Genomic DNA, 23,041 nt, shown 5'->3' on the forward strand with positions numbered 1-23,041 from the left:
ATGATTGAATGTAGGGAATCAAGCGTATGGGTGAATTAGACGTATAGGTGTATATGGTTGTCAAGTTGGGTGGGATGCATGTTAGGTACTTGGCCAGTGGATAGGTGATTATCTACTTTGGCCTAGGTTACGTAGGGACATATAATATGTATAGAGATTTAGGGATGCCATTGATGATGATGGTATGAAGTTGGGGTTTTGTCCTGTAGAATTTCGAATAGTCTGCACTGAGACTGGAGGTACAACTGCTGACTCGAATTGTGGTACAGTAGATTGTGGGAGGAGCAGTGCTCTCCGCTACCTCGCAGTATAAAAGGCCCATGAGGTGTATTTATTAAATTATCGTATATCATATGCATTTGCGTGTGACACTGTGGCCACTGTATCTCTTGGTTTGTTGTTATATATGAATGGGAGGAATAGTGGTGACGGGAGTGTATGATGTATATGATATGGGATCATGATGTATATTTCTTGATCTGTTCATAGGGACCAGATAACATAGACGACGGGAGGACATAGCTCGTCATGATGTGATACGGATACTGAATAGATCAAAGGGATAAGACAATAGAGTGACGGAATACATAAATTAATTTAAGATAGATATTCGTTTTTGTAAGTTAAGATAAATTAAGATTATTATTAGTATTAAGTAATTTTAATTTTAATTCGTATTAAGTTAAGATAAGCTATTATTATTATTATTATTATTATTATTATTATTATTATTATTATTATTATTATTATTATTATTATTATTATTATTATTATTATTATTATTATTATTATTATTATTATTATTATTATTATTATTATTATTATTATTATTATTATTATTATTATTATTATTATTATTATTATTATTATTATTATTATTATTATTATTATTATTATTATTATTATTATTATTATTATTATTATTATTATTATTATTATTATTATTATTATTATTATTATTATTATTATTATTATTATTATTATTATTATTATTATTATTATTATTATTATTATTATTATTATTATTATTATTATTATTATTATTATTATTATTATTATTATTATTATTATTATTATTATTATTATTATTATTATTATTATTATTATTATTATTATTATTATTATTATTATTATTATTATTATTATTATTATTATTATTATTATTATTATTATTATTATTATTATTATTATTATTATTATTATTATTATTGTTATTGTTATTATTATTATTATTATTATTATTATTATTATTATTATTATTATTATTATTATTATTATTATTATTATTATTATTATTATTATTATTATTATTATTATTATTATTATTATTATTATTATTATTATTATTATTATTATTACTATTATTATTATTATTATTATTATTATTATTATTATTATTATTATTATTATTATTATTATTATTATTATTATTATTATTATTATTATTATTATTATTATTATTATTATTATTATTATTATTACTATTATTATTATTATTATTATTATTATTGTTTATTATTATTATTGTTATTATTATTATTATTATTATTATTATTATTATTATTATTATTATTATTATTATTAGTATTAGTATTATTATTATTATTATTATTATTATTATTATTATTATTATTATTATTATTATTATTATTATTATTATTATTATTATTATTATTATTATTATTATTATTATTATTATTATTATTATTATTATTATTATTATTATTATTATTATTATTATTATTATTATTATTATTATTATTATTATTATTATTATTATTATTATTATTATTATTATTATTATTATTATTATTATTATTATTATTATTATTATTATTATTATTATTATTATTATTATTATTATTATTATTATTATTATTATTATTATTATTATTATTATTATTATTATTATTATTATTATTATTATTATTATTATTATTATTATTATTATTATTATTATTATTATTATTATTATTATTATTATTATTATTATTATTATTATTATTATTATTATTATTATTATTATTATTATTATTATTATTATTATTATTATTATTATTATTATTATTATTATTATTATATAGTCTTAAAATTAAGTTAAGTTAGTATTAAGTTAAGTAAGTATTATTATTATTAATAATATTATTATTATTAAGTTAGGTTAAGTTATCATCATTTATTTGCTAAGATCATTTGGGGGATCTACATAATTTGCTCATGCACACATGTGTGGTGAGTAGTGTTACATAGATGGGCATATGTACATACATATGTATACATAGGGATAGTGGTGGAAAGGTGTTATATAGGTGGTGAATTTGTATGATTGTGATATGAATGGATGTGTGTTGTGTATGCATTATATGCATGTGTGAATGTGTGAATGTGTGTGTGTGTCTGTGTGTCTGTGTTTTTTCCGATAGGTTAGGCAGATATTCGAATAGGTTGATGAAGTTGTGGACGGAGCTTTGTGATCTAGTTGAGCATAATAGTACATAGTGGACAGTCTGAGTGAATGTAAAGTATGTTAAGAGTGGTGTTTTTACATGTGACGATGATTTGTTCCGGGTGAGTGGTTTTATTTTAGTTTTATTTATTTTATTTTATTTTAGTTTTATTTATTTATTTTAGTTTTATTTATTTATTTTATTTTATTTTAGTTTTATTTATTTTAGTTTTATTTATCTTAGTTTATTTACATTTGTTAGTATGGTTTTTGGTGTTTTGTTTTTGTTTTTGTTTTTGGTTTTGTTTTTTGGTTTGTTTGGTTTTGGCTTTGGTTTGGTTTTGTTTATATCGTTTCTGTTATATGAACTAGCTGATGAGTCCCGGTGGTGTGGGACGAAAGGCCTCCTAGAGCACCGTTAGGGGCCTAAACGGCCATTTTGTTAGGATAATGGTAATGATAGGAGTTTGAGGAATTGGTGTAAAACACACCCCATATATATAGACGATAGCCATTGGTGGATATGCGTCTATATTAATTTCTATATAGTTGTGAGGGAACACAGTGGGAAGGAAGATCCTTATGTGATATATTTGGAAGATTAGGAATTTTATGATTTAATTCACTCTTAGGAATTGGTTTATGTAAATTAAATTTAGATTTAGTTACATCTAATCTACTCATTTATTTAATTGGATGTAGTTTAAAATGGAAGTTAAGTTAAATTAGTTATTTTTAGATAAAATTTAAGTCAATTTATTTTCATTTATTTTATTTATTTTTCGGGTTAGTTTAGTTTAAAATTATTTATGTATTTTATAATTTCAGGTTTAGGTTAATTAAATTTAATTATTATAACAATTTGAATTATTTTAAATTGAATTCAAATTTATTTATTTTATTTATTTATTTATTTTAATAAATTCGGTTTAGGTTAATTTAATTTAATTTATGTATTTTAATAAATTTAGACTAGGTTAATTTAATTTAATTTCGATTTATTTTGATTAAATGTGAATTAATTTGGAATTGAATTTGAGTAAAATTATTTCATTTAATTTGATTAATTTGGCTAATTCAATTTATTTAAATTTAATAAGTTCGGTTTAGGTTAGTTTAAGTTATTTATGCATTTTAATAAATTTAGATTTAGGTTTTAATTGAAATTTAGATTAATGATTAATGATATAATTTTAACAATTCGGTTTAGGGTAGTTTAATTCAATTTATTTTATTATTTAACAAGTTAGTTTTAAGTTAATTTAGTTTAATTTATTGTATTTTATTAGACATATCATAGATGGTTTCTATGATATAGGGCCCTCGTGGTTTGGATGCATGAGATGTGATAATAGATCACAACGAGGGAGGAGGGAAATGGACGAGATAGGTAGGCGGTGGGTATAGATGATAAGCTTTTTTCTTCATTGCACAGTTGGTGGCAATGAGGATTAGAGACCATCACGATACTGATTTATAATAGTTTATGAGAGATCAGATAATATAGAAGATATATGATAGAGACACACAGTTGCTTATATAGGATGATAAGTGTACATATGATTTTGGATGCATGAATGAATATAATCAGATAGCTTAATTATTTATAGACCACTATAGGGTAATGAATCTCGTACGGAAGTGTTCCGGAAAGTAACACTACGAGGAGTATTCGTACCAGGATGATATGTAACGCTGAACGGTACCCAGTTTGTAGGATGACCAATGGCTTGATATGGTGACCGGAAACGGCTGATAGTGATGAATTGGGAATTTGGATAGTGTACGGCCCTTGGCATGTAATTGTCACGAACATGGCCTGATCCATTGGGGTAGTCCACTGACCGACGATGAACACCATAGGTTAAACGAGGGTTGTATGGCACTGCCCTACGTGGACGATAGTTGGTGGTATAATTATATGGTGTGTTATGGATTGGCTGCTGCTGTCTTCCCACTCCCATGTTTACAAATACATCCGAACTATTTACCGGAGTTGGAGGAAAAGGCTGCAGAGATGAAGACGGACTACTGGTATCACACGATGATGAATGGTAAATGGCTGAAATGGCCAAAGAGGGGGTAGTATGAGAAGACGAGTCATACAGTGGTTGGGCCTGGAAATACAAAAGAGAACACAAGGCTATGAGAATATATACACGTGACAATAGAAATTCTTACCTCTTGGGATGAACTGAGACCAGCTGCATTAACTTGGGTTTTGTTGGCAGTCTGGTTACCCACACCCTGCACAGCGGTGGTTCCAGTTAAGGGAATATCAACGTCCATAAAAAATTCTCGTAGTTCTTCCTCTTTGTATAGAACCTCTCCGGTTTTGGGTGTAGATGGCAATGTGGATGGCTTTCCAATTGGAGGGTGATCATCCTCATTGTCAGAACCTAAATCATCGATACTTACGAGAGAATTGGGATACATATCCATGATCTCTGAATGAATTGTGACACGGAAAAACTTGGTATCTGAGTAGATGCTCTGTAAAGAGGTGATGCGTTGATTGAGTGGGATAGAATGACCTGCATGAAGTAGAGATGACAATATGAACATATAGAATAAAAGGAAAGTAATAGATGTCGCCAGTAATGAGAAATATATGTATGCTGATTTGTCTAAACATGTTTTTTGTACATGACGCCTGATGCTTGACGCTGATTGGCTGTTACGAATGTACACATTATATAGGTTGATAACACATGAAAGATATGAGATGAGTGACAATGTAATGGTGATGCAGACGATACACACACACACATGTACATATATGTACATATGGAGTATGACTAAATGTTGACGGCATGCTGTTCGAATGGATGACGTGTCAGACTGGTGGTGTGTGTACGAATGAAATATGTGTGTGCTCTGGCAAAAACGGTTAGGATTCGAAAAAAATCCTATATGTACCCAATGCGTGACGCTGATTGGACGACGGGGCAGAGGTGAGATACATAGATATGTATGATACATGAAGGAAGAAGTAATAAAGTACTGCGAGCTATAACGTGTATAACAGCACGTAGATATAATATGGAATATTAATGATTGATGTGATGAGCGCCATTATAGATTTAGAACAAGTACAGATATTAATGATTGAGAGATGATTTTTGAGCCTTGATCTATGAGTAATCGGTACTTGAACAATACGATGTATTGTGGACAAGATCATGCATGTTGGGATACTAATGTTTATATATACAAGTATATGTATATAATCGAAGAGAATATGAATGTTCACATGGGTGCGGAAGCATGTATGCATGCAAGATGCGAATATAGACATATGAACATAATAGCGGACAAATTAATGTCTATATGGTACAGTTGTGTTTTTATCCGATTTTAGTCGTTAAGTCGAGCTGAAAGAATATAAGTGTCAGTTAGTGAATTGTACAAGGTTTGGAGAAGAAAGTCTGGGACATGAATTTGACAGGGCAGACACGTTATTTAAGGTCTGGTAAGTTTGGGTGGATTTCATGTATAAAAAGGTCCAATTTTCTAATATGGTACCGTTCCATGCCATTGAAACTCTTATAGATGTCTCTGGTTGCGTTCACGGGAGATATAAAGTGACGGTTTTTCTGCAACAGGAAAACAGTGAACCCACCAGGAAAGAAAACTTTCAGTTAAATTTAGGAATTCTGAATATTATGGAAAATTTGAATTAAATTTAGGAAATTTGAATATTTGTAGAAAATTTAAATTTTGAACATTATGAAAGTTTTTCTAAAAGTTTCGATTAAAAATTTAGAAAATCTGGATATTTGCAGAAAAATTTAAATAAAGATAATGAATATATTTGGACAAATTCGGAGAAAAATTTAAATAAAGATAATGAATATATTTGGACAAATTCAAAGAAATCTTGTAGTTTGAAGAGAAAGTTTGGGTTCAAAATTGCTAGAATGTCTTGGTGACATGCGAAGTTTATGAGGGACGCATTTCCAGTGAAGTTATAAATTTAAAGAATTTCTAAACTAATTTGTTGAAGACATGAATTTAGTTAACCTTAAGGTTCAATTGAGTATATCCTTTCCTCGGTATTGGTTAATTCAACTAAGGTACCCAAGGAATTATTAGAGGGAGGGAAAATTCCTCCAAATATATTATTCCATAAATTAAAAGAAAGTTAAATTGGTTTGAGGAAATAGAAAGTTCACCTTTAAGTTTGTTCCGGTGGAGTCAATTTGAGTTTTTGGAATTACAATGAACTTTAGAGATGGATAAGGTTTCTAATTTGTTAGAAGAAATTGTTTAAGACATCCTGGTCTTAAGATTCTATGAGTAAGGTCAGGTTAAATGGTCTGACAAGGCCTTTTTAGATTCCAACACTAATATCTTTTGCCTTCTGCAAATATAAATATATTTGGACAAATTTAAGGAAATCTTGTATTTTGAAGGAGGATTTGGGTTCAAAATTGCAAGAATGTCGTGGTGACATACGAAGTTCATGAGGGACGCATTTCCAGTGAAGTTATAAATTTAAAATATTTCTGAACTGATTTGTAGAAAACATGAATTTAGTTAACCTTAAGTTTCATTTGAGTATATACATTCCTCGTTATTGGTTAATCTAACTAAAGTACCCAGAGAATTACTGGAGGGAAAGAAAAATTCCTCCAAATATATTATTCCATGAATTAAATAAAGTTAAACTGGTTTGAGGAATAGAAAGTTCACTTTTTAAGTGTTTCTGGTTGTCTTTGTGTTCCAGTGGAGCCAATTTGAGTTTTGGAATTACAATAGATGGACATGGTTCCTTATGTGTTAGAGGAAATTATGTATGACATCCTGGTCTTAAGATTCTATGAGCGAGGTCAGGTTGAATGGTCTGACAAGGCCTGTTCGGATTCCAACACTAATATTTTTGCCTTCGGCAAAAATAAAAGGGGTTGTCTTACAGTGCTCGTGCTGGGATCTTTTGCCATAGGCAGTTTGACATACATTATGGAGATCTGATAGCCGGGCATATGATAAGACCATGTGGGTAGAAAAGTGACTTGATTACAGAGGATACAAGAGCTGTCCAGGAGTGATATATCGAAGTGGGTTCGGTTTGTAGCGATGCAGTTCCGGGCCAGTGATAGTAACAAATTTTCAATTTTCGTGGGTTCCTTAGGATCACCGTGAAACGATCCGATAATAAATTTTGGTTTGGCTTCCCGGATCGTGATGGGAACTAATCATAAATGAATGCGGTCTGATGCATCTGGTTTCCTACTAGATTATTCTGCCTTTCATTTGTAGTATGTATAAATAGATCCGGATACCATATGACAGAATTTGGTCAATATCTGATTTTAGGTAGACGATTTTTCATGGTATGAGAAATGCATGTTACTTGTAGAAGTAGAATAAGTAGATATATCCTAACTAACACTATGATTCAGTAGTAGAAAATATATATAGTTATTGGTTTGTATTGCTATTTTGGTTTACATACAGAAACTAGCTGATGAGTCCCGGTGGTGTGGGACGAAAGGCCTCCTAGTACACCCTTAGGGACCTAAACGGTCATAATAGAAAGAATTAATAATAGGAGTTAAATATAGGAGTATATACATACTCTACAGTTACTACCATAACAATATGGTATTCACTCAAGATAGTATAGGGATCATAGAGGGAAGAGCATCTATTTATATAGGTATCCAAGTAGGCATAATAGAATACTAACATTTGACAATAAGATGAAATGTAAACATAGGCTGTTATAAATACATGTTAGGTTGAGTGTGTGAGCGTGAATGTGAATATGGGTCATCGGTTGTGTGACTGACCTTTGGATGATATGGATGAAAGACCAACAGTGGTAAGTAGTCATATGAATTATATTTAATGATATATGATTAGAATGGAGTGATGTCTTCAATACCGTGGGTAGTACGTCACGTTAAGGGTAAATGTTTTTTGGTTTGAATTTTTTGTCGATTCCTGTTGATGATGTTTATTTGAATGGGCCGGATTAAGGTAGACCGGATTGGACACAGTTTTCGAACCTTATTGTTATACTTGATTTGCTTATTTGAATGGGTTGGATTAAGGTAGACTGGAGTAGACACAGTATTTGAACCTTATTATTATACTTAATTTACTTTAATTAAGTTATATATATAGTAGAATTAAGAGAAAACGAAGACCTATTGGCTGCCCTTAGGTAAGAGGGGTTTATATCTACTGTCTCCCATTCATATATGATGGTACAGGCCCACTCGTATGTTCGACTTGATATACGATTTGAATTTAGCTGGTTTCGGATTACACAGCTAAATCAATAGATGAATGAATCCTTTGGAAAACAACCCAAAGGAGTCTAGAATCACTGATGAATTTGGGTGTTTACCCCTGACGTGTAAGTGGGAAGTAATGCCCTATGATACCATAGGGCCAGATTTATTCACGGTGATTGATAAATGTATCTGCAGATTACATGTCTTATGATAAATTTATTCAAGGTTCTAGATAGATGTATCATTGGAATACATGGTTTATAATTGATATATTCAAGGTTCTAGATAGATGTATCCTTGGAATACATGGTTTATAATAGATATATTCACCGTTATATATATGAGAAATGTATCAGTAAAATACATGTCTGATAATAATTTACAGATCTTGACTGGTAGTGACTCCTGTATGATTTATTCAAGGTTCTAGATAGATGCATCTTTAGAATACATGGTTTATAATAGATATATTTACCGTTATATATATGAGAAATGTATCAGTAGGATACATGTCTGATAATAACGTATAGATGTTGACTGGTAGTGACTCCTGTATGAATATGATTTTTGATGAATTAAATTCGTAGAGTGATTTACGGATAGCATTACAGGTTGATGAGGGCCTGAATCTTGATTGCATATGATTTTTGATGAATTAAATTCGTAGAGTGATTTACGGATAGCATTACAAGTTGATGAGGGCCTGAATCTTGATTGCATGTAAACACAGTGGATCACTAATGTTCAGGCTGGATGCCACAAGGGGCTGAGTTAGACTGGACATTGAAACATGTAGCGAGGATTACACACATGGCTTATCCTGATGGAATTTGTTTTCCTCCTGGAGATATATGATGGCATGTATGTCACATGGGACTAAACCTCTATAGTAAGACTTACATGTATGATGCATGGGCAGAGGCAGATGGACCCAGATACTTATATGGACTGATGACTGCTGAGCACGGTTTGTGCGCTTGGGCCACACAGGTGGAAGGTTACTTAAGAAGGACCTAGACGTTGATAGTTACTGTCGCCTTCAGGGGTACACTGTCAGCTGCATATAATGGATGACTATGTCCCTATTGGAGGAGACATTTAGAATAGGATCATATAATGTACAAGGATGACTTACCTGTGGGTACATGTATGTGACGAGGTATGTATTTGCGTTGATAGGCGAGTGGACACTCGACCATTTTAAGTTTTTTCCATGGGGTGGTAGGGTGGAAACGGCACCATAGGGATCGGTTGATCCAACAAAAAATATACATGTTTTTGTTTATGTTTTTATACAGGCATAACTGGGTTGCTAGAATACGAGAACACAGTTGGCATAACACAGGGTGACACTAAATTGCCTAGAAGGTATTGTACAAGATAGGTGGTAATTTGAACCAGCAGGTTTACGAGTATGCTAACGTGTGAATGTTCCGAGTATCTGAAATATAGATTTGAATATTTAAACATAAAAAGGTGGACATAATATGTAATTATATACTATATTAGTTACTTACTATATATGATAGGTGGGAACTATGTGATTGACCGTATGCGGATACAATATGCATTGGCACATATATATGTATAAAAGATATAATTCCGGTTAGACTAGAAAGGGCAAAGGCTAGTATGGGACTTATATAATCACAGAGATCTGAATGTGCATGGATAAGTAAGACCTATGATTAAGGTCAGACCTGAACTTTGGATAATATGCTAGTTATATGTCGTTGATGCAAGTATAAATAAGACAGACTTTATGCAATTACACATTTCGTAAGTTTGTTAATGTATATACAGACTTATGCAATTACACATTTTGAACGGTAAAATGGTATACTGCATACGAAGCAAATTAAGTTTGTTAATAATATAATATATACAAGACCCATTGAACTGATTGACGGTACTGACCAGGAATGAGATAGGTCAAGGTTAATTCTAGACTGAATTAATGGATTGACGGTAGATTTAGAGTAACAAACAATTAGATCAACAATTATTGGATCAACAATTATGAATACAATAGGCAAAAATAAGTAAGGTATAAGATACGTTCGTGTACTTCCATTCAGAATTGGACATGGTACGGGTATGGCACTGTACCCATACACTATATTATAGAATATTTTATTTGTAGATAGGATTAAAACTAGGATGCTGACATAAAAACAGACAGAATAATGAAGATTGAAGTTCAATTTTGGGTGGTACCACAGATGCCTGGTGACATACTTATGGAATACTAGTTAGCATTTAGATCGTGATAACATTAGTCATTAAAATGGTCTAATTATATAGTGTAGAAAATATGGTCTGCATATTAGAATTTATCTGTTAGATACTAGAGATATATGAAGGTAATAAAGTATTATAGTCTTTGTGAGGTGAGGCCAAGCATGCCTGCTGAAATACTGGATGGATGCCTACAGCACTTGGATTGCGTGGGCAGCAGATATTGAATTGGGTTATTTAATTTATATATGAAATAGATTGTATATAGAACTTATGTTCACTATAAATTTGACGGACGGCATGAGTGACAGATAGAATATATAGATGATCGATAATATGCGCTAGATAGCAACTAATCCGTGGTACATATGGATGGTTGCTGATATTTGAGGTGATGATATGCAGACTCTGGGACACATGATGATGTTGCCATGCTGGTACCATGATGGACATGTTATATAGGGCCCTCGTAGAATACACGTATCTGTGATGTTAGATCACATACGAGGGGAAAGGATAATGAACAAATAGGCAGGCGGCGGGTAATGTGGTGGTAATTCCCTTCTTTATTATAAGAAATTGATGATGAGGAGCGGAACCCATTACAAAAGTGTTTGATCTGTACATTGACAATATGTTTTGTAGGGCATAATAATGATCATGATGTTGAGACCTACACTAATAGGTGATTACACGCCGAAGGTGTAGGGAACATAATACGCGATGTGAATGACGATGCTCACAACACATATATAGAAAAATTTTCATATCATAATATATGAAAATGGCCCCCGAGGGATTGATATATATCGTCGTACCCGTCTGACTCCAGAAGATGACATGGTTAGTCCATGATAGTAGTATGCAAAGTAAATTAATGTTGGGACAATATATAGGTAGAAATAGGTTTATATATACATAAGAGCCAGCAAATATGATACGATATAATATGGTTCAGCTATATATAAACAGATGCAGAGATGGGAATCACCCATATAGGTCGAATAGGATTAGTTAACACCACATAACTGGTATGACAATGATGTTTATACTAGATGTTGGATATAGGTAGGTGAAAGGACATATATATATTCATAAAAAATTGTCGCATCATTAAGTAGATATTTAAATGTATATACGATCGACCTTCTGGTCTATCGAGAATTTGCCGATTATAGGTCTGGATAATACACAGAATGAATTAGGAGAATTATCAGAAGTTAACATAGATTATGTGTGTATATATGGGCAAAACAAGCTTTGGCAATGACATTTTAACATTACAAAGTTTAGCTGTGTACACTAGGAGGAGATATATAACTAGATTAACGAATGTTTAGATCTAGTAATTAGGATGTAGAATTATATAGATCTAATACGGCAAAAAAACTAGAGAGGTAATCAGTTCCGTAGCCATATGATATGCAGATGGATGTATGCAATATGATATAGATGTGACTATATGGGCATAAGACCATTAATTGGTATTTGCCAATGAGAAAAGGAATGAAATCAGGAACAATATATAGTGGTGTTATAGATAGAATGTGATACGGCCTGAGGTAAATGATACTATGTTACACATGTTTGAAAAAAATGTGCTATACGATTATGGAGAGAGGTACACATGACATGGTTATCATGGCATAAGGATATAAGGGATAGATGACCAATAGTATTTCATATAGACTGATTCAAGACTGGAGGTACATCCATCGACCCGAATTGTGGCTTGATAGGTTGAGTGGAGAATAAAGCTCTCCAATACCTCACAGTATAAAGAACCCATATAGGAGATTTTAAACAATTTCTTACGTGATATATACCAACCATTGAACTGATCATATTGCTACTTAGTGGTCTGTGTATATTCTATGCACAACGGCTGAATTGTGATGTGTGAGATATGGGGCTGTAGTGTGTGATAAGAAATTGCCAACAAACTTCAAGATCTGTTATAGGGATTTGAGTTATCAATGGACAGGGATGTAGCTAATATAAATAAATATAATGACAAAGATATCAACAGATCATAATAAGGTAATGACTATAGGGTGACTGAACATGGTCTATGGCAATACCATTATGATATAGATATGTCACCCATGTGGATATGAGGTGGAATATGATTACCTGGACCCATGACGAAGTTAACAGTCAGACAGGTGAGTACCATGTGTTACTGGTATATAGGGATCATAAGCACAATAGTGTGCACATGGAGATATGGGAACTCTATACAGAAGATGACATGAGACATGTGTTAGATTGTGTATTTTTACGGTTCCTCGAGATTAAGTTAGTTAGAATATTTGCATATGGATTGGTTTTTGACCGCTTGGAATAGCTTGTTCAAGACTAAGACGCACCGATAGATAAGAATATATAAGCTGATACAGGACTGATATGAGTGGATCATTGATGACAAATTTGATGGGTAAAGGGGATGCAAAGTTTGAGATAGAACGGATATGCAAAAGCTAGTAGATATGTGCTGAGAAGGTAATACATATCAGTTAGTTATATGAATAGGCATTTGGTTACTTACCGGTAAAATTAATGAATAGCTAGGCTATAAACAGGATTCGGACTACATCCACAATGTGATCAGCCTAGCTAGTATACATGAATAGATTATACAATAACATGATTATGGAAATGATGTAGTAAGTAGAAGCCCAGGCCTGAGAGAAGAGATCTATATTAATGATATGAAATTATATAGTTTATGAAGTAGAGATATGTTGACTTACGATTTATATGGTAGAACAATTCATATGGGAAATGCGATTAATTTGGATACATATTGATGAACATGAGGCGATGATGGAGTTAGATGGACTCAGAATGACATCATGTGCATTAGTCTGCTAAAGGTATTAATGACTTTAGCGGCAAATAGTTATTGAGCATATTTGATTGTGTTCTGAAGATGTACCGTATGCCCATCTGTATTATGCGGGGAAGCAGTTGTACCTGTTTGGAGCTTATACTATTGTAACCCATGTTTTCCAGAGTGGCACGTAATAATGGTACATATAGATCGGTGGACATGATGGTGTCTGTTGTTGACGGTATACGTAAGGGTACGGGCGTCATGGGATACCGATGATTCAATAGACGGACATGATGACTTATGAGACTGTTGGGATCATCACAGGCCGTGCTGGATATAGATGACAGAGCTCGTTCACCAGCCAGTATGAAAACGGTGGGACAATCAGGACATTTTAATAGACCAATATTTTCGACTTTGGAGTTATGGTCAACAATGGTTGGATCTACTTGGGACATGCCCATCTTCAATTTATGAAACAGAGAATTACTGTTATGGAAAGTTGGATCGCCAAGCTGGAATTCCCTACATAACAGGGTTATTAATTTCCCGTAGTCCTCACATATATATGGTAGGGATTGACGATATTGATTACGGACCATAGTGTGGGACCCGAGGGCATGTAAGGCCTTATATTTGGGTGCACTCATCAATGTTAAGGACGGGTCATTAGAAGGTACATCGGACTGTCCAGGGAGAGATCCTAATGGTTCTAGACAAGAGTTAAGTAACTTCATGCGGATTTTTAGGCCACCTAACGTATTTCTATAATCCTTATGACGTGGGGCATTGTTGACAGCCGCACATTTCCTTAACTCGATGGTGACCAACTTGGAAATGACTTTGTGAATAAGAGTGAGAGGGTACATATTGTGTATGAATATACTTATGACAGTTTTAAGATCGGACAATAAGAAATGATTAGTAGACCGGACGAGGACTTTCCTGATATAATGTGTCAATGTAGATTCCTTATGCACCATCTTGGTATTACTGAGATAATGACAGACCCGATCGCTACACATGGATTTCCGATACAGGGACGTATGAGCACGGGTGGTTGTTCTGTGGCACTGGATGTCCAGAAAGTCTATAGCGCCTTTTACTTCAGACCCATAGATATATTTGGGTGCATCGGGCATGTCTTCTTGATCTACGGTGAAGGTCAGTGAAGTGGCCTCTTGAAGGGCCTCTAATAGGCTATCCAATTGTTGGGTGGGTATATATAATAGAATATCGTCAATGTATTTATGCCAATGCACTATCCCGTTGGCAATGAAGATATTATAATAATGGATTTGAAAACGGTGATCGAGGTAGATGGTGGCCAATAGTCCAGAGTCGCAGGCGCCTTGGGGTAGACCCTGAACCTGGTGGTAAATTTGACCACCATAGGTAAACAATATATATTCATTGAGGCAGAATCGGATACAGGCCAATAATAATTTTGGCTCCACGGGACAGCATTGGACAACACACGGTAGACTCAGAAAATGTTCCAAGGAGTATAATATGTCGGTCCTATTCATGTTAGGATACATGTTCTCTACATCGATTTTCACGAATTTGTAATTTGGACATATTAGTATCTCTCGTATACTTAGTGCCACAGTGTCGATATTGCACACATTTTGTGGGCATAGAAATGTTTTCATTACTCGACCTAGAATATGTGTTACGATCTTGGCCACAGGGTAGGTATACCAACCGCGGGTACTCACAATGGGCCTACAAGGTTGGTCTGGCTTGTGGGTCTTTACTGTGCCATACATGTAGGGTAGACTTAAGGGCTGGGTGTCTAATACTCGTAATAACTGCTGATACTTGTATGGATAAGGTGGTATCACGGTTTTGCCATTTTCTTTTTCTTTGGGCACACATACGGTTTGGCGCCAATTGTCGCCCAATTGATTGAGAAGTATTTGGTACCGCTTATACCACAATTTTTTCAGTTGAGAGGCCCTGACTAGAGGTATGGATGCATAATAGCCTAGGGAGACCTGCCTGGACACCCAGGTGTTCATTTTTGAGTGATATACAGTTTTGGGGATAAGTACCAAACTTTTTGCCTTATCACTTTGGAGCAATAGGATGTCCTTGTGATTGCGAAGAAATATGAGTGTTTTATGGGCCATAAGTTGTAATTTCTTTTCCAAAGGGTTGAATGGGACAACAGTAGCTTCGGCCAGGAATGCATATATGGTGCGTAGATACTCACCTAGAGACGATAACAGTTTAATGGATTACTTAGGAGGTGGGAAACACTTACCTAACAGTGAACTGGGATCTATAGTCGGATGACACTCTTGGGAGTACCTGTCCAGAATTAATAAATGATCTATATAGTCGCCAAAGCTGGGACGGGCTGGTGGTACAAATTTAGGACCAAAACTGAGTAAGGTGGAAATATCAGTGTCAATCTTATATTCAGTAAGATTTTCAAACCCTCCGGGGACTGGCGATATGTAAGAGAGGCAATCTGAAGGTGGTCCATATAAGGGATGCTCCAAACTCATATGACCTAGTGGCACATTAATTTCGGGTGAAAACCATTGGTCATAAGAAGTTTGTGATTGGGCGGTTGACAGTTGAGGTACACAAACTTGAGGATGAGTAATTTTAGTAACTGGTGATTTATTATTGGCACAAGCATAGGGATGAGGCCGTGATGATGTAGATAGACGTGGTATATGAACACTTGAAGATAAAGAAGAATTGAGACCAGAAATAGAATTGTTGCGTGCTTCGGGAGGCATTGAGGAGAGAGTTGATGACTGATCATTGAAGGTAGAGCCATGATCATTATAAGATAAAATGGACGGACGATCGGGATGATGACCTGTAGGAGTTATGATATTAGATAGAACTAATGGTGATGTAGAGAACGATGACCGCACGACCGTTTGGCTATCAGCATTATCGGGTTTGTTAGGCGGATTTGATGGAATGCTATAGACAAGTTCCTCTATTGATGGTAAGTCATTAATGAGTGTTAGATCCTCATTCCAGGTGAATGAGGGACGACCAGGTGATTTAAGAGTGAGACTTGTTATATGTAAGTTAGAGGAGTCATAGCTGATTATTAGGTCATGAGAAGTGTCGAATAAGCTGAGAGTTGTGGATATTTGTGTTATGTTGTTTGCATGAAACCTAAAGGACTCTCGATCATGTGGGTATATGAGTGGACAGATATCTATTTTGAGATCGGACAATAACCCATTTGGCAGACAACCACTAGATATTATTAGACCGAGAATTTGTGAGGTAGAATTAAAAGACACCTCATTTAGAATTCTCGGTGGCAGATATCCCGTACACATTATGCTGCGCAGCCGCATTATTTCCACATAGGTCTCACATTGCACTTCGGCGTATTGATGAGGCGAATAGCTTATGAGAGCACCATAACGGTAGGGCCGTACTAGAAGAGGACTATCTATAACTCCAGACGTCTTAAAATAGATTCCATAACTCATGAGCGATGGGACATATTGTGATGGTAGTTCGGTACGGGTGGGTAGTTTGTCCTGTTCATGTTGGAATAGATGGACGCTATATAAGACATCACATGATGGACCATCATTTCTGGTCTCAGTGATGACCTGTACTTTTAGTATTTCTTTATCTGCAAGTGTGGAGGCGAGGTGACAGATGTGATTTGGATTGAGTAATGAGGTGACGGCAACTGGCTCCTGTGACATGATTGATGATTATTAAGACAATCCGGGTCGATGGGGCATACACACATTCGATGTGATGGATGACTAATATATGATATGCCTGTACGACACGGGTTATATACGGTTTTGGTCTATAGAACCTATTCAGATTTATGTGACGCTTAAGAGGTTTAGGAGGCTTGGATGGTGATGATGAACAGAGGACCAGATGACGACCTGACCTGCATTTTCCAAAGTGTGGATATGGGTAGGGGATATGCATAATATGATATGAGAATGACATGTACTTACTCGACTAGTGTATAAATTCGATTTCCAGGTACATTGAATGTCTGAGTATAAGTAGGACAAGAATAAGTAATACAGTTTTTGAATATGTGTATAAAAGTGCGGTTTTATTCTCTGCATATTGACGATAGAAAATAGAGAGATATGATGATATGACCCATTATGCGATAATGATTAGACAAGACGTAGGCAAAAATTTAGATATGACATAGCCCAGGTGGTACAAATGATGTATACCGATGGTGATAACTGAAATAAGGAGGAGAGGATTTGTAATTAGGACACTTCTAGGTGAATCCATAATATATTGGGTGTATGTGTTGTTAATCTTGTAGTATGCAGAATACATTAGGCGACTACTTGTGACTAGATATGGCATGAGATACGGACACATACTGGGGTAATGGATTTTATGATATTGTATGATGTGGCGATGGGAGACATGATGACCTATACAGCAGGTGAGAGAAAATATCTATTCTCACGGGGAGGTTATGACCATGATTCTCCTTCATCGTAACCTGATAGAAAATTCGCATGAACTTTTGAAGTTGGGATATGATCGTATGTTTCTACATGTGGCTAGGGTCATTGCTCGTATATCTGATTTCCATACTTATGATGAGTTTTATGACAGAGAGGACTCTTGAAGGGAGTCTTATGATCAATAGGTTATTGCTCATGTTCCTATACTCGTGATGAGTTTATGACAGATGAACTCGAGAAAGGGGTCTTATGGTAGCATATTTGCTATACGAGTTAAGGTGGATTCACCTTTCTGTTCATTCTGCAGAAGATGGGATAAACTTTCAGGTTAATATAATATTGTGAAGCGAGGAGGTTTTCGCAATCCGGTTTATTTGTTGGAGATATATATTCCCATGATGAATGCATGGCGTAAGTGACTCTAATAAAGATTCTGATAATTATTTCTGTCAAGGTGGAATATGTATTGCATGAATAAATACTGATGGTGTTATAATGATCATAATTTACATGTATAAGGCAGAATGTTTACAGCGAGGTTAGTTGAAAGGATTTTCTCTGCGTAAGTGTTGATATGGGTCTACATGTAGATAGATTATGACTTTTTAAAATACTAGAGGTCTTGCACAGTTGAGATTTCCAAGGATATATAGGTTCTGAATAATAGATACGTTGTGCTTTTTTATCAGTTTCGTCATTTTTAATCCATAGGTTATACAAAATATGGTAGACTAATATTTGAATACTGAAAGTATACGTTTACATACATACCTGGTCAATTCTCGGGTTAGCTTTATAGTGACATAGAAATGTGAGATGAGTGTGTCCGGTCAGCCTGGACTGATCCATAATAGAATTCAGGGGCAATTAAGATATGAGGTGATATTCCATTTTGATGAACCCTATGCGGTTTTATGACACTCTAGGTTATACGACCGTTAACATGTGATATTGTTTGACCGTTAATATGCGATATTGTTTTGACCGGATTAACAATGAAAAGAGTTTCACGATTGCGGGTTAATACAGAGAAAATATGTATCGATTGATAATTTACATAGCGCATTTGGCAAAGGATAGGAAAATTTTCATGTTGCATATAATAGTCCATGCTACCTGTACTAGAAATTTTCACAAAGTATTAGGATTCTCACATTAGTATATATTTCACTTGCATGTTGACTATTTTCCATGTAAACTTATTGATATTACACACAATGTATTTGAGAGAAATGGTATGTCACTATGTGTTCACAATCCTTTGAAAAATGACACAAATACTGATATGCCCGCTCCACAAAACACGAGTAATTTAAGAATTTCACATCGCTCATTTGAGCATCTTGATTAGTCTCACGGTTTTTTGGTTTAAGTTCGATTTTCTATGGAACTTATGGTGTAACAGTATCCCATGAGATATAGTTTGGCAAGTTGATGAATATCATAATTTCACAATTCAGTAAGAAAGCTCGCTGTTTCACATACGGTTTTTATATTGGAGGGGAAAACAATTTGAATTTGGTATTGTCCAGATAGTGGCAATTAAGGGACACTTAATAAGCCAATGGGGCTTTTACACATATTATTTTTTATATAGAGTGTCCTCGTAGTTCCTGATTGATCCCTTTGAAGTGGTGGTGGTCATAGATGATTGGGATTGCGTATGATAACGACCGTGATTTAGAGCCAGTGGCAGCCATGATTGATTGTCAGTTGTAACCGCCAAGGTTTTTGAATAGAATTGGCAAGATAGAAGGTTCGAGACGATATTGTCTAAGTCTATCGGATTGGCAATGTTTCTAACCGTCTGAAATGCTGGTTTGAATTGGTGTAATGGAAGGTTCGAGACAATGTCAGATGTGGTTTTTGGTTGATATGGCAAGACGGTGGGCTCGAGTTGTTGCTGGCTGTGAATGATGGTTGCGACTGATGATTGGTAACACTTAAATTTGGTTTGATAGTTGATAGTATGCATGTATGGTTGGAGGAGAAATAATGAAGATGAGAACGGTGATGCCGGATGGATATTGAAGTTGCGATTCCTGACCGGATTTGATAATTTCCCATTTATATTGTGAGTTGCTTTGATATTGAGATATGGTGTATGGGATTACATAGCAGAGTCGATGAATACAGATTTAATTACTATAGGGGTGAGATAGGAATTTGAGATCAGGTCTACCGGGCATTATATCCATATATGATAAATTTATACATACCTTGTTTGGGATCTTCTCTTCCTTTTTCCTTGCCTTCGGCTAATGTAATTTTGAATATTGTCTGATGTATAGTTTGATGGAAGACACTGCAATGATGATGAGGAGGAGAAAAATTTCCTGATGTATTCAGTTTTCATTCTGGAATCAGTGTAGGTTGGATGCATACATGACTTATAGTTCATAACTGTTTTTAAAAATGGATTATTATTGTTGACCGGAGTGAGACTGATGGTGCATACCTGCATGGGAATACCAGGATCGGGAGGTTTCTCTCCCATTTTCCATCCAGGTGGCATTAGATTGTTTCTCTCATATTGCGCTAATTTAGCCATCTGATTACACAGTTGAATATGGAACGAACTGCGGAAAAAATAGATGCATTTAATGTCGTAGACCATAGTTGTATATGAATGAGTTGGTATATTTATGGCGCAGTATAGGTGCGATAGATGACGTATATTGAAATTGTAGGAACTCAATGAGAACACATTAGGCACATGGCAATGGATGATGCAATGTTTATGCGCAATAATTATGGTAAACCCTAAAGAACAGTGCGTAAACATTGAATGTACCATTCTAAATGATAAATACCTTAGATATGGAATTGATTAAGATGGCTCCAAGATGAGGTAATTACACGAGAATTTCCCGCTTTAAGTGGAATAGGTTAACCAAAAATTTATCCACTAAAAGAAATGATCGTTGTTGTACTTGACGTAATTCGGCGAACGATGGTGCATAAGTAGTTACATATGACGATAAATGCGCATTTACCACTACGCAGACAATGTTCTTATAGTGCACAAGAGTGTAGGGTTGCCTAATCTTATTTATTCTATAATGGCAATTAGTATATCATAGGACGGTATTCGGTATAATTATGGTTGTGTGAGATAGTTCACACATAAAGTAATATAGATGAATATTACTAACACTGCAATAAGTTGAGATATGGCAAATCAGAGGACCGACATGATGGTTATTACAACTCATGGGAACGATTCGAAGACTCATGCCATTATCTGACACAAGATAGTCTGACGACGGGTCAATTGACTATATTGTAAAGAGGCTAGATATTTAAATTCGGACAGACAGTGGATATATGATTAGGTCATATGTTATGATACAATATGTGTATGAGATTAAGAGGGCTTGGCGCATGTGTGGTCTTAACAGGTTGGCGAAATACACCTACATGAACGAGATGTATTGGAAGAGGTTTCCATATATATATAGACCTCATGTAAGTGAGTAAGGATTTGTCATGTGACAACTACGGTTGATGCGCTTCTCCAAGGGCGGATGATTGCCACTACGCAAAAGGTGTGGCGTACGACTGTATATAGGCCAGTCCGAATGGATGGAATAGATGAGGCAGAAGAGTAGCATTACCAACACATCTAAGATGAGTGGAGGATGATAAGTGGGGTTGCCAGATATATGCATTCGTGTTTGGACACATTGGTGGAGCATGATGCATGATGTTGCTGAACGTTATATTCTTGTTCACACGCTTCACATGCATATGGACCGGTTTACATTTGAGTATTGAGATAGTCAATATGATGTAGGTGGTTATATGAGAAATGGTAGTAAGCTGACATAGGTAGTTAATACGCAGTTGTACCGTTTAGAATATGGCCGTATAGGGTCCAATGGATTTAGCACAATGGACAAGTGAGTGATATTGATGATTGGATTACTAAGTCACACAGTATGACTGATACAAGGATATGCGGGATTGCTAGACACCGTATTAATTATCATGCAATTTAACTTATAGTGTGAACAGGATGATGCCAAGACTGACATATCTCTACATATGGAACGTATGACTTATTATAATTGTATGAGATTGCCGAGAGGCACTTGCGTAATGAAGATTGGATTAATAATGATGGATGAACATACGAGCTCATGAGGGGCCTTCATGCCAATTTAAGTGGGCTCCCAGCACGACGAGAGGTGAATATGCAGCGCCTGGGCATGGGTTAATTAATGCAACATGTATGGGAATGCTTCACACTTGATCGGACACACCTCATGTGTGTAGGTTGGAGATGAAAGGTTTGACATGATCGAGTGTGACTGGCACCACTGATATATGGTTGTCTTATATGAACTTACAATTTTGGGTTGGATGATACACGACAAGATTATAAGATGGTGACACTATCTAGGTAGGACGTTTTAGGCGTAATGAGTTTCCATATACATACTTTGTGATTGAGATGCCTGGAAAAATGTATACATACGGGGCGGCGCAGATGGGGAGAATATAGAGATGAGTCAGACAACACAATGTAACGATTCATGATCTATTGGTTGGTGGCAGATGGTTTTTTGCCTAAAAGATTTTTGTATTGTTAGATGTGTATATGGGGACCCATCGGATAGTATGGAATATGATAGATTGCATGATCTTACACTCCCTGAGTGATTCTATTTTTGTATTGTTAGATGTGTATATGGGGACCCATCGGATAGTATGGAATATGATAGATTGCATGATCTTACACTCCCTGAGTGATTCTACCTAGGTGACATATGGTGTCAGATTGGTCATATAGTTCATATTAGTAATGGGCAGAATAGGA

The 23,041-nt window shown here is 34.5% G+C and overlaps 2 protein-coding genes across 7 annotated transcripts; both read right to left on the reverse strand.

Annotated features, from left to right (window-relative positions):
* Positions 1–4,015: 4,015 nt before the first annotated feature.
* On the reverse strand, positions 4,016–9,531 carry LOC142242498 (uncharacterized). Of its 3 annotated transcripts, none has more exons than XM_075314070.1 (3): positions 9,167–9,531; positions 4,628–4,939; positions 4,016–4,563 (listed from the first exon to the last, which is right to left on the reverse strand). In XM_075314070.1, the coding sequence occupies exons 1-3, from the start codon at positions 9,329–9,331 to the stop codon at positions 4,051–4,053; spliced, it is 990 nt and encodes a 329-aa protein (XP_075170185.1). In that variant the 5' UTR covers positions 9,332–9,531; the 3' UTR covers positions 4,016–4,050. The 3 variants fall into 3 exon arrangements, with proteins under 3 accessions (XP_075170185.1, XP_075170186.1, XP_075170188.1); XM_075314071.1 differs by having other exon boundaries at positions 4,628–4,980; positions 9,167–9,302; XM_075314073.1 differs by lacking the exon at positions 9,167–9,531 and adding an exon at positions 9,022–9,090 and having other exon boundaries at positions 4,628–4,980.
* A 464-nt stretch (positions 9,532–9,995) lies between these two features.
* Positions 9,996–21,481, reverse strand: LOC142242497 (uncharacterized). Of its 4 annotated transcripts, XM_075314067.1 has the most exons (8): positions 20,678–20,715; positions 20,439–20,524; positions 18,991–20,364; positions 17,737–17,982; positions 16,035–17,666; positions 13,683–15,983; positions 13,478–13,613; positions 9,996–10,132 (listed from the first exon to the last, which is right to left on the reverse strand). In XM_075314067.1, the coding sequence occupies exons 5-6, from the start codon at positions 17,464–17,466 to the stop codon at positions 13,792–13,794; spliced, it is 3,624 nt and encodes a 1,207-aa protein (XP_075170182.1). In that variant the 5' UTR covers positions 17,467–17,666; positions 17,737–17,982; positions 18,991–20,364; positions 20,439–20,524; positions 20,678–20,715; the 3' UTR covers positions 9,996–10,132; positions 13,478–13,613; positions 13,683–13,791. The 4 variants fall into 4 exon arrangements, with proteins under 4 accessions (XP_075170182.1, XP_075170184.1, XP_075170181.1 ...); XM_075314069.1 differs by lacking the exons at positions 17,737–17,982; positions 18,991–20,364 and adding an exon at positions 21,033–21,481 and having other exon boundaries at positions 16,035–16,462; positions 20,678–20,798; XM_075314066.1 differs by lacking the exon at positions 20,678–20,715 and having other exon boundaries at positions 20,439–20,578.
* Positions 21,482–23,041: the final 1,560 nt, after the last annotated feature.

Source organism: Haematobia irritans, unplaced genomic scaffold (genome assembly GCF_050003625.1).
Source record: "Haematobia irritans isolate KBUSLIRL unplaced genomic scaffold, ASM5000362v1 scaffold_24, whole genome shotgun sequence".
Lineage (NCBI taxonomy): Eukaryota > Metazoa > Arthropoda > Insecta > Diptera > Muscidae > Haematobia > Haematobia irritans.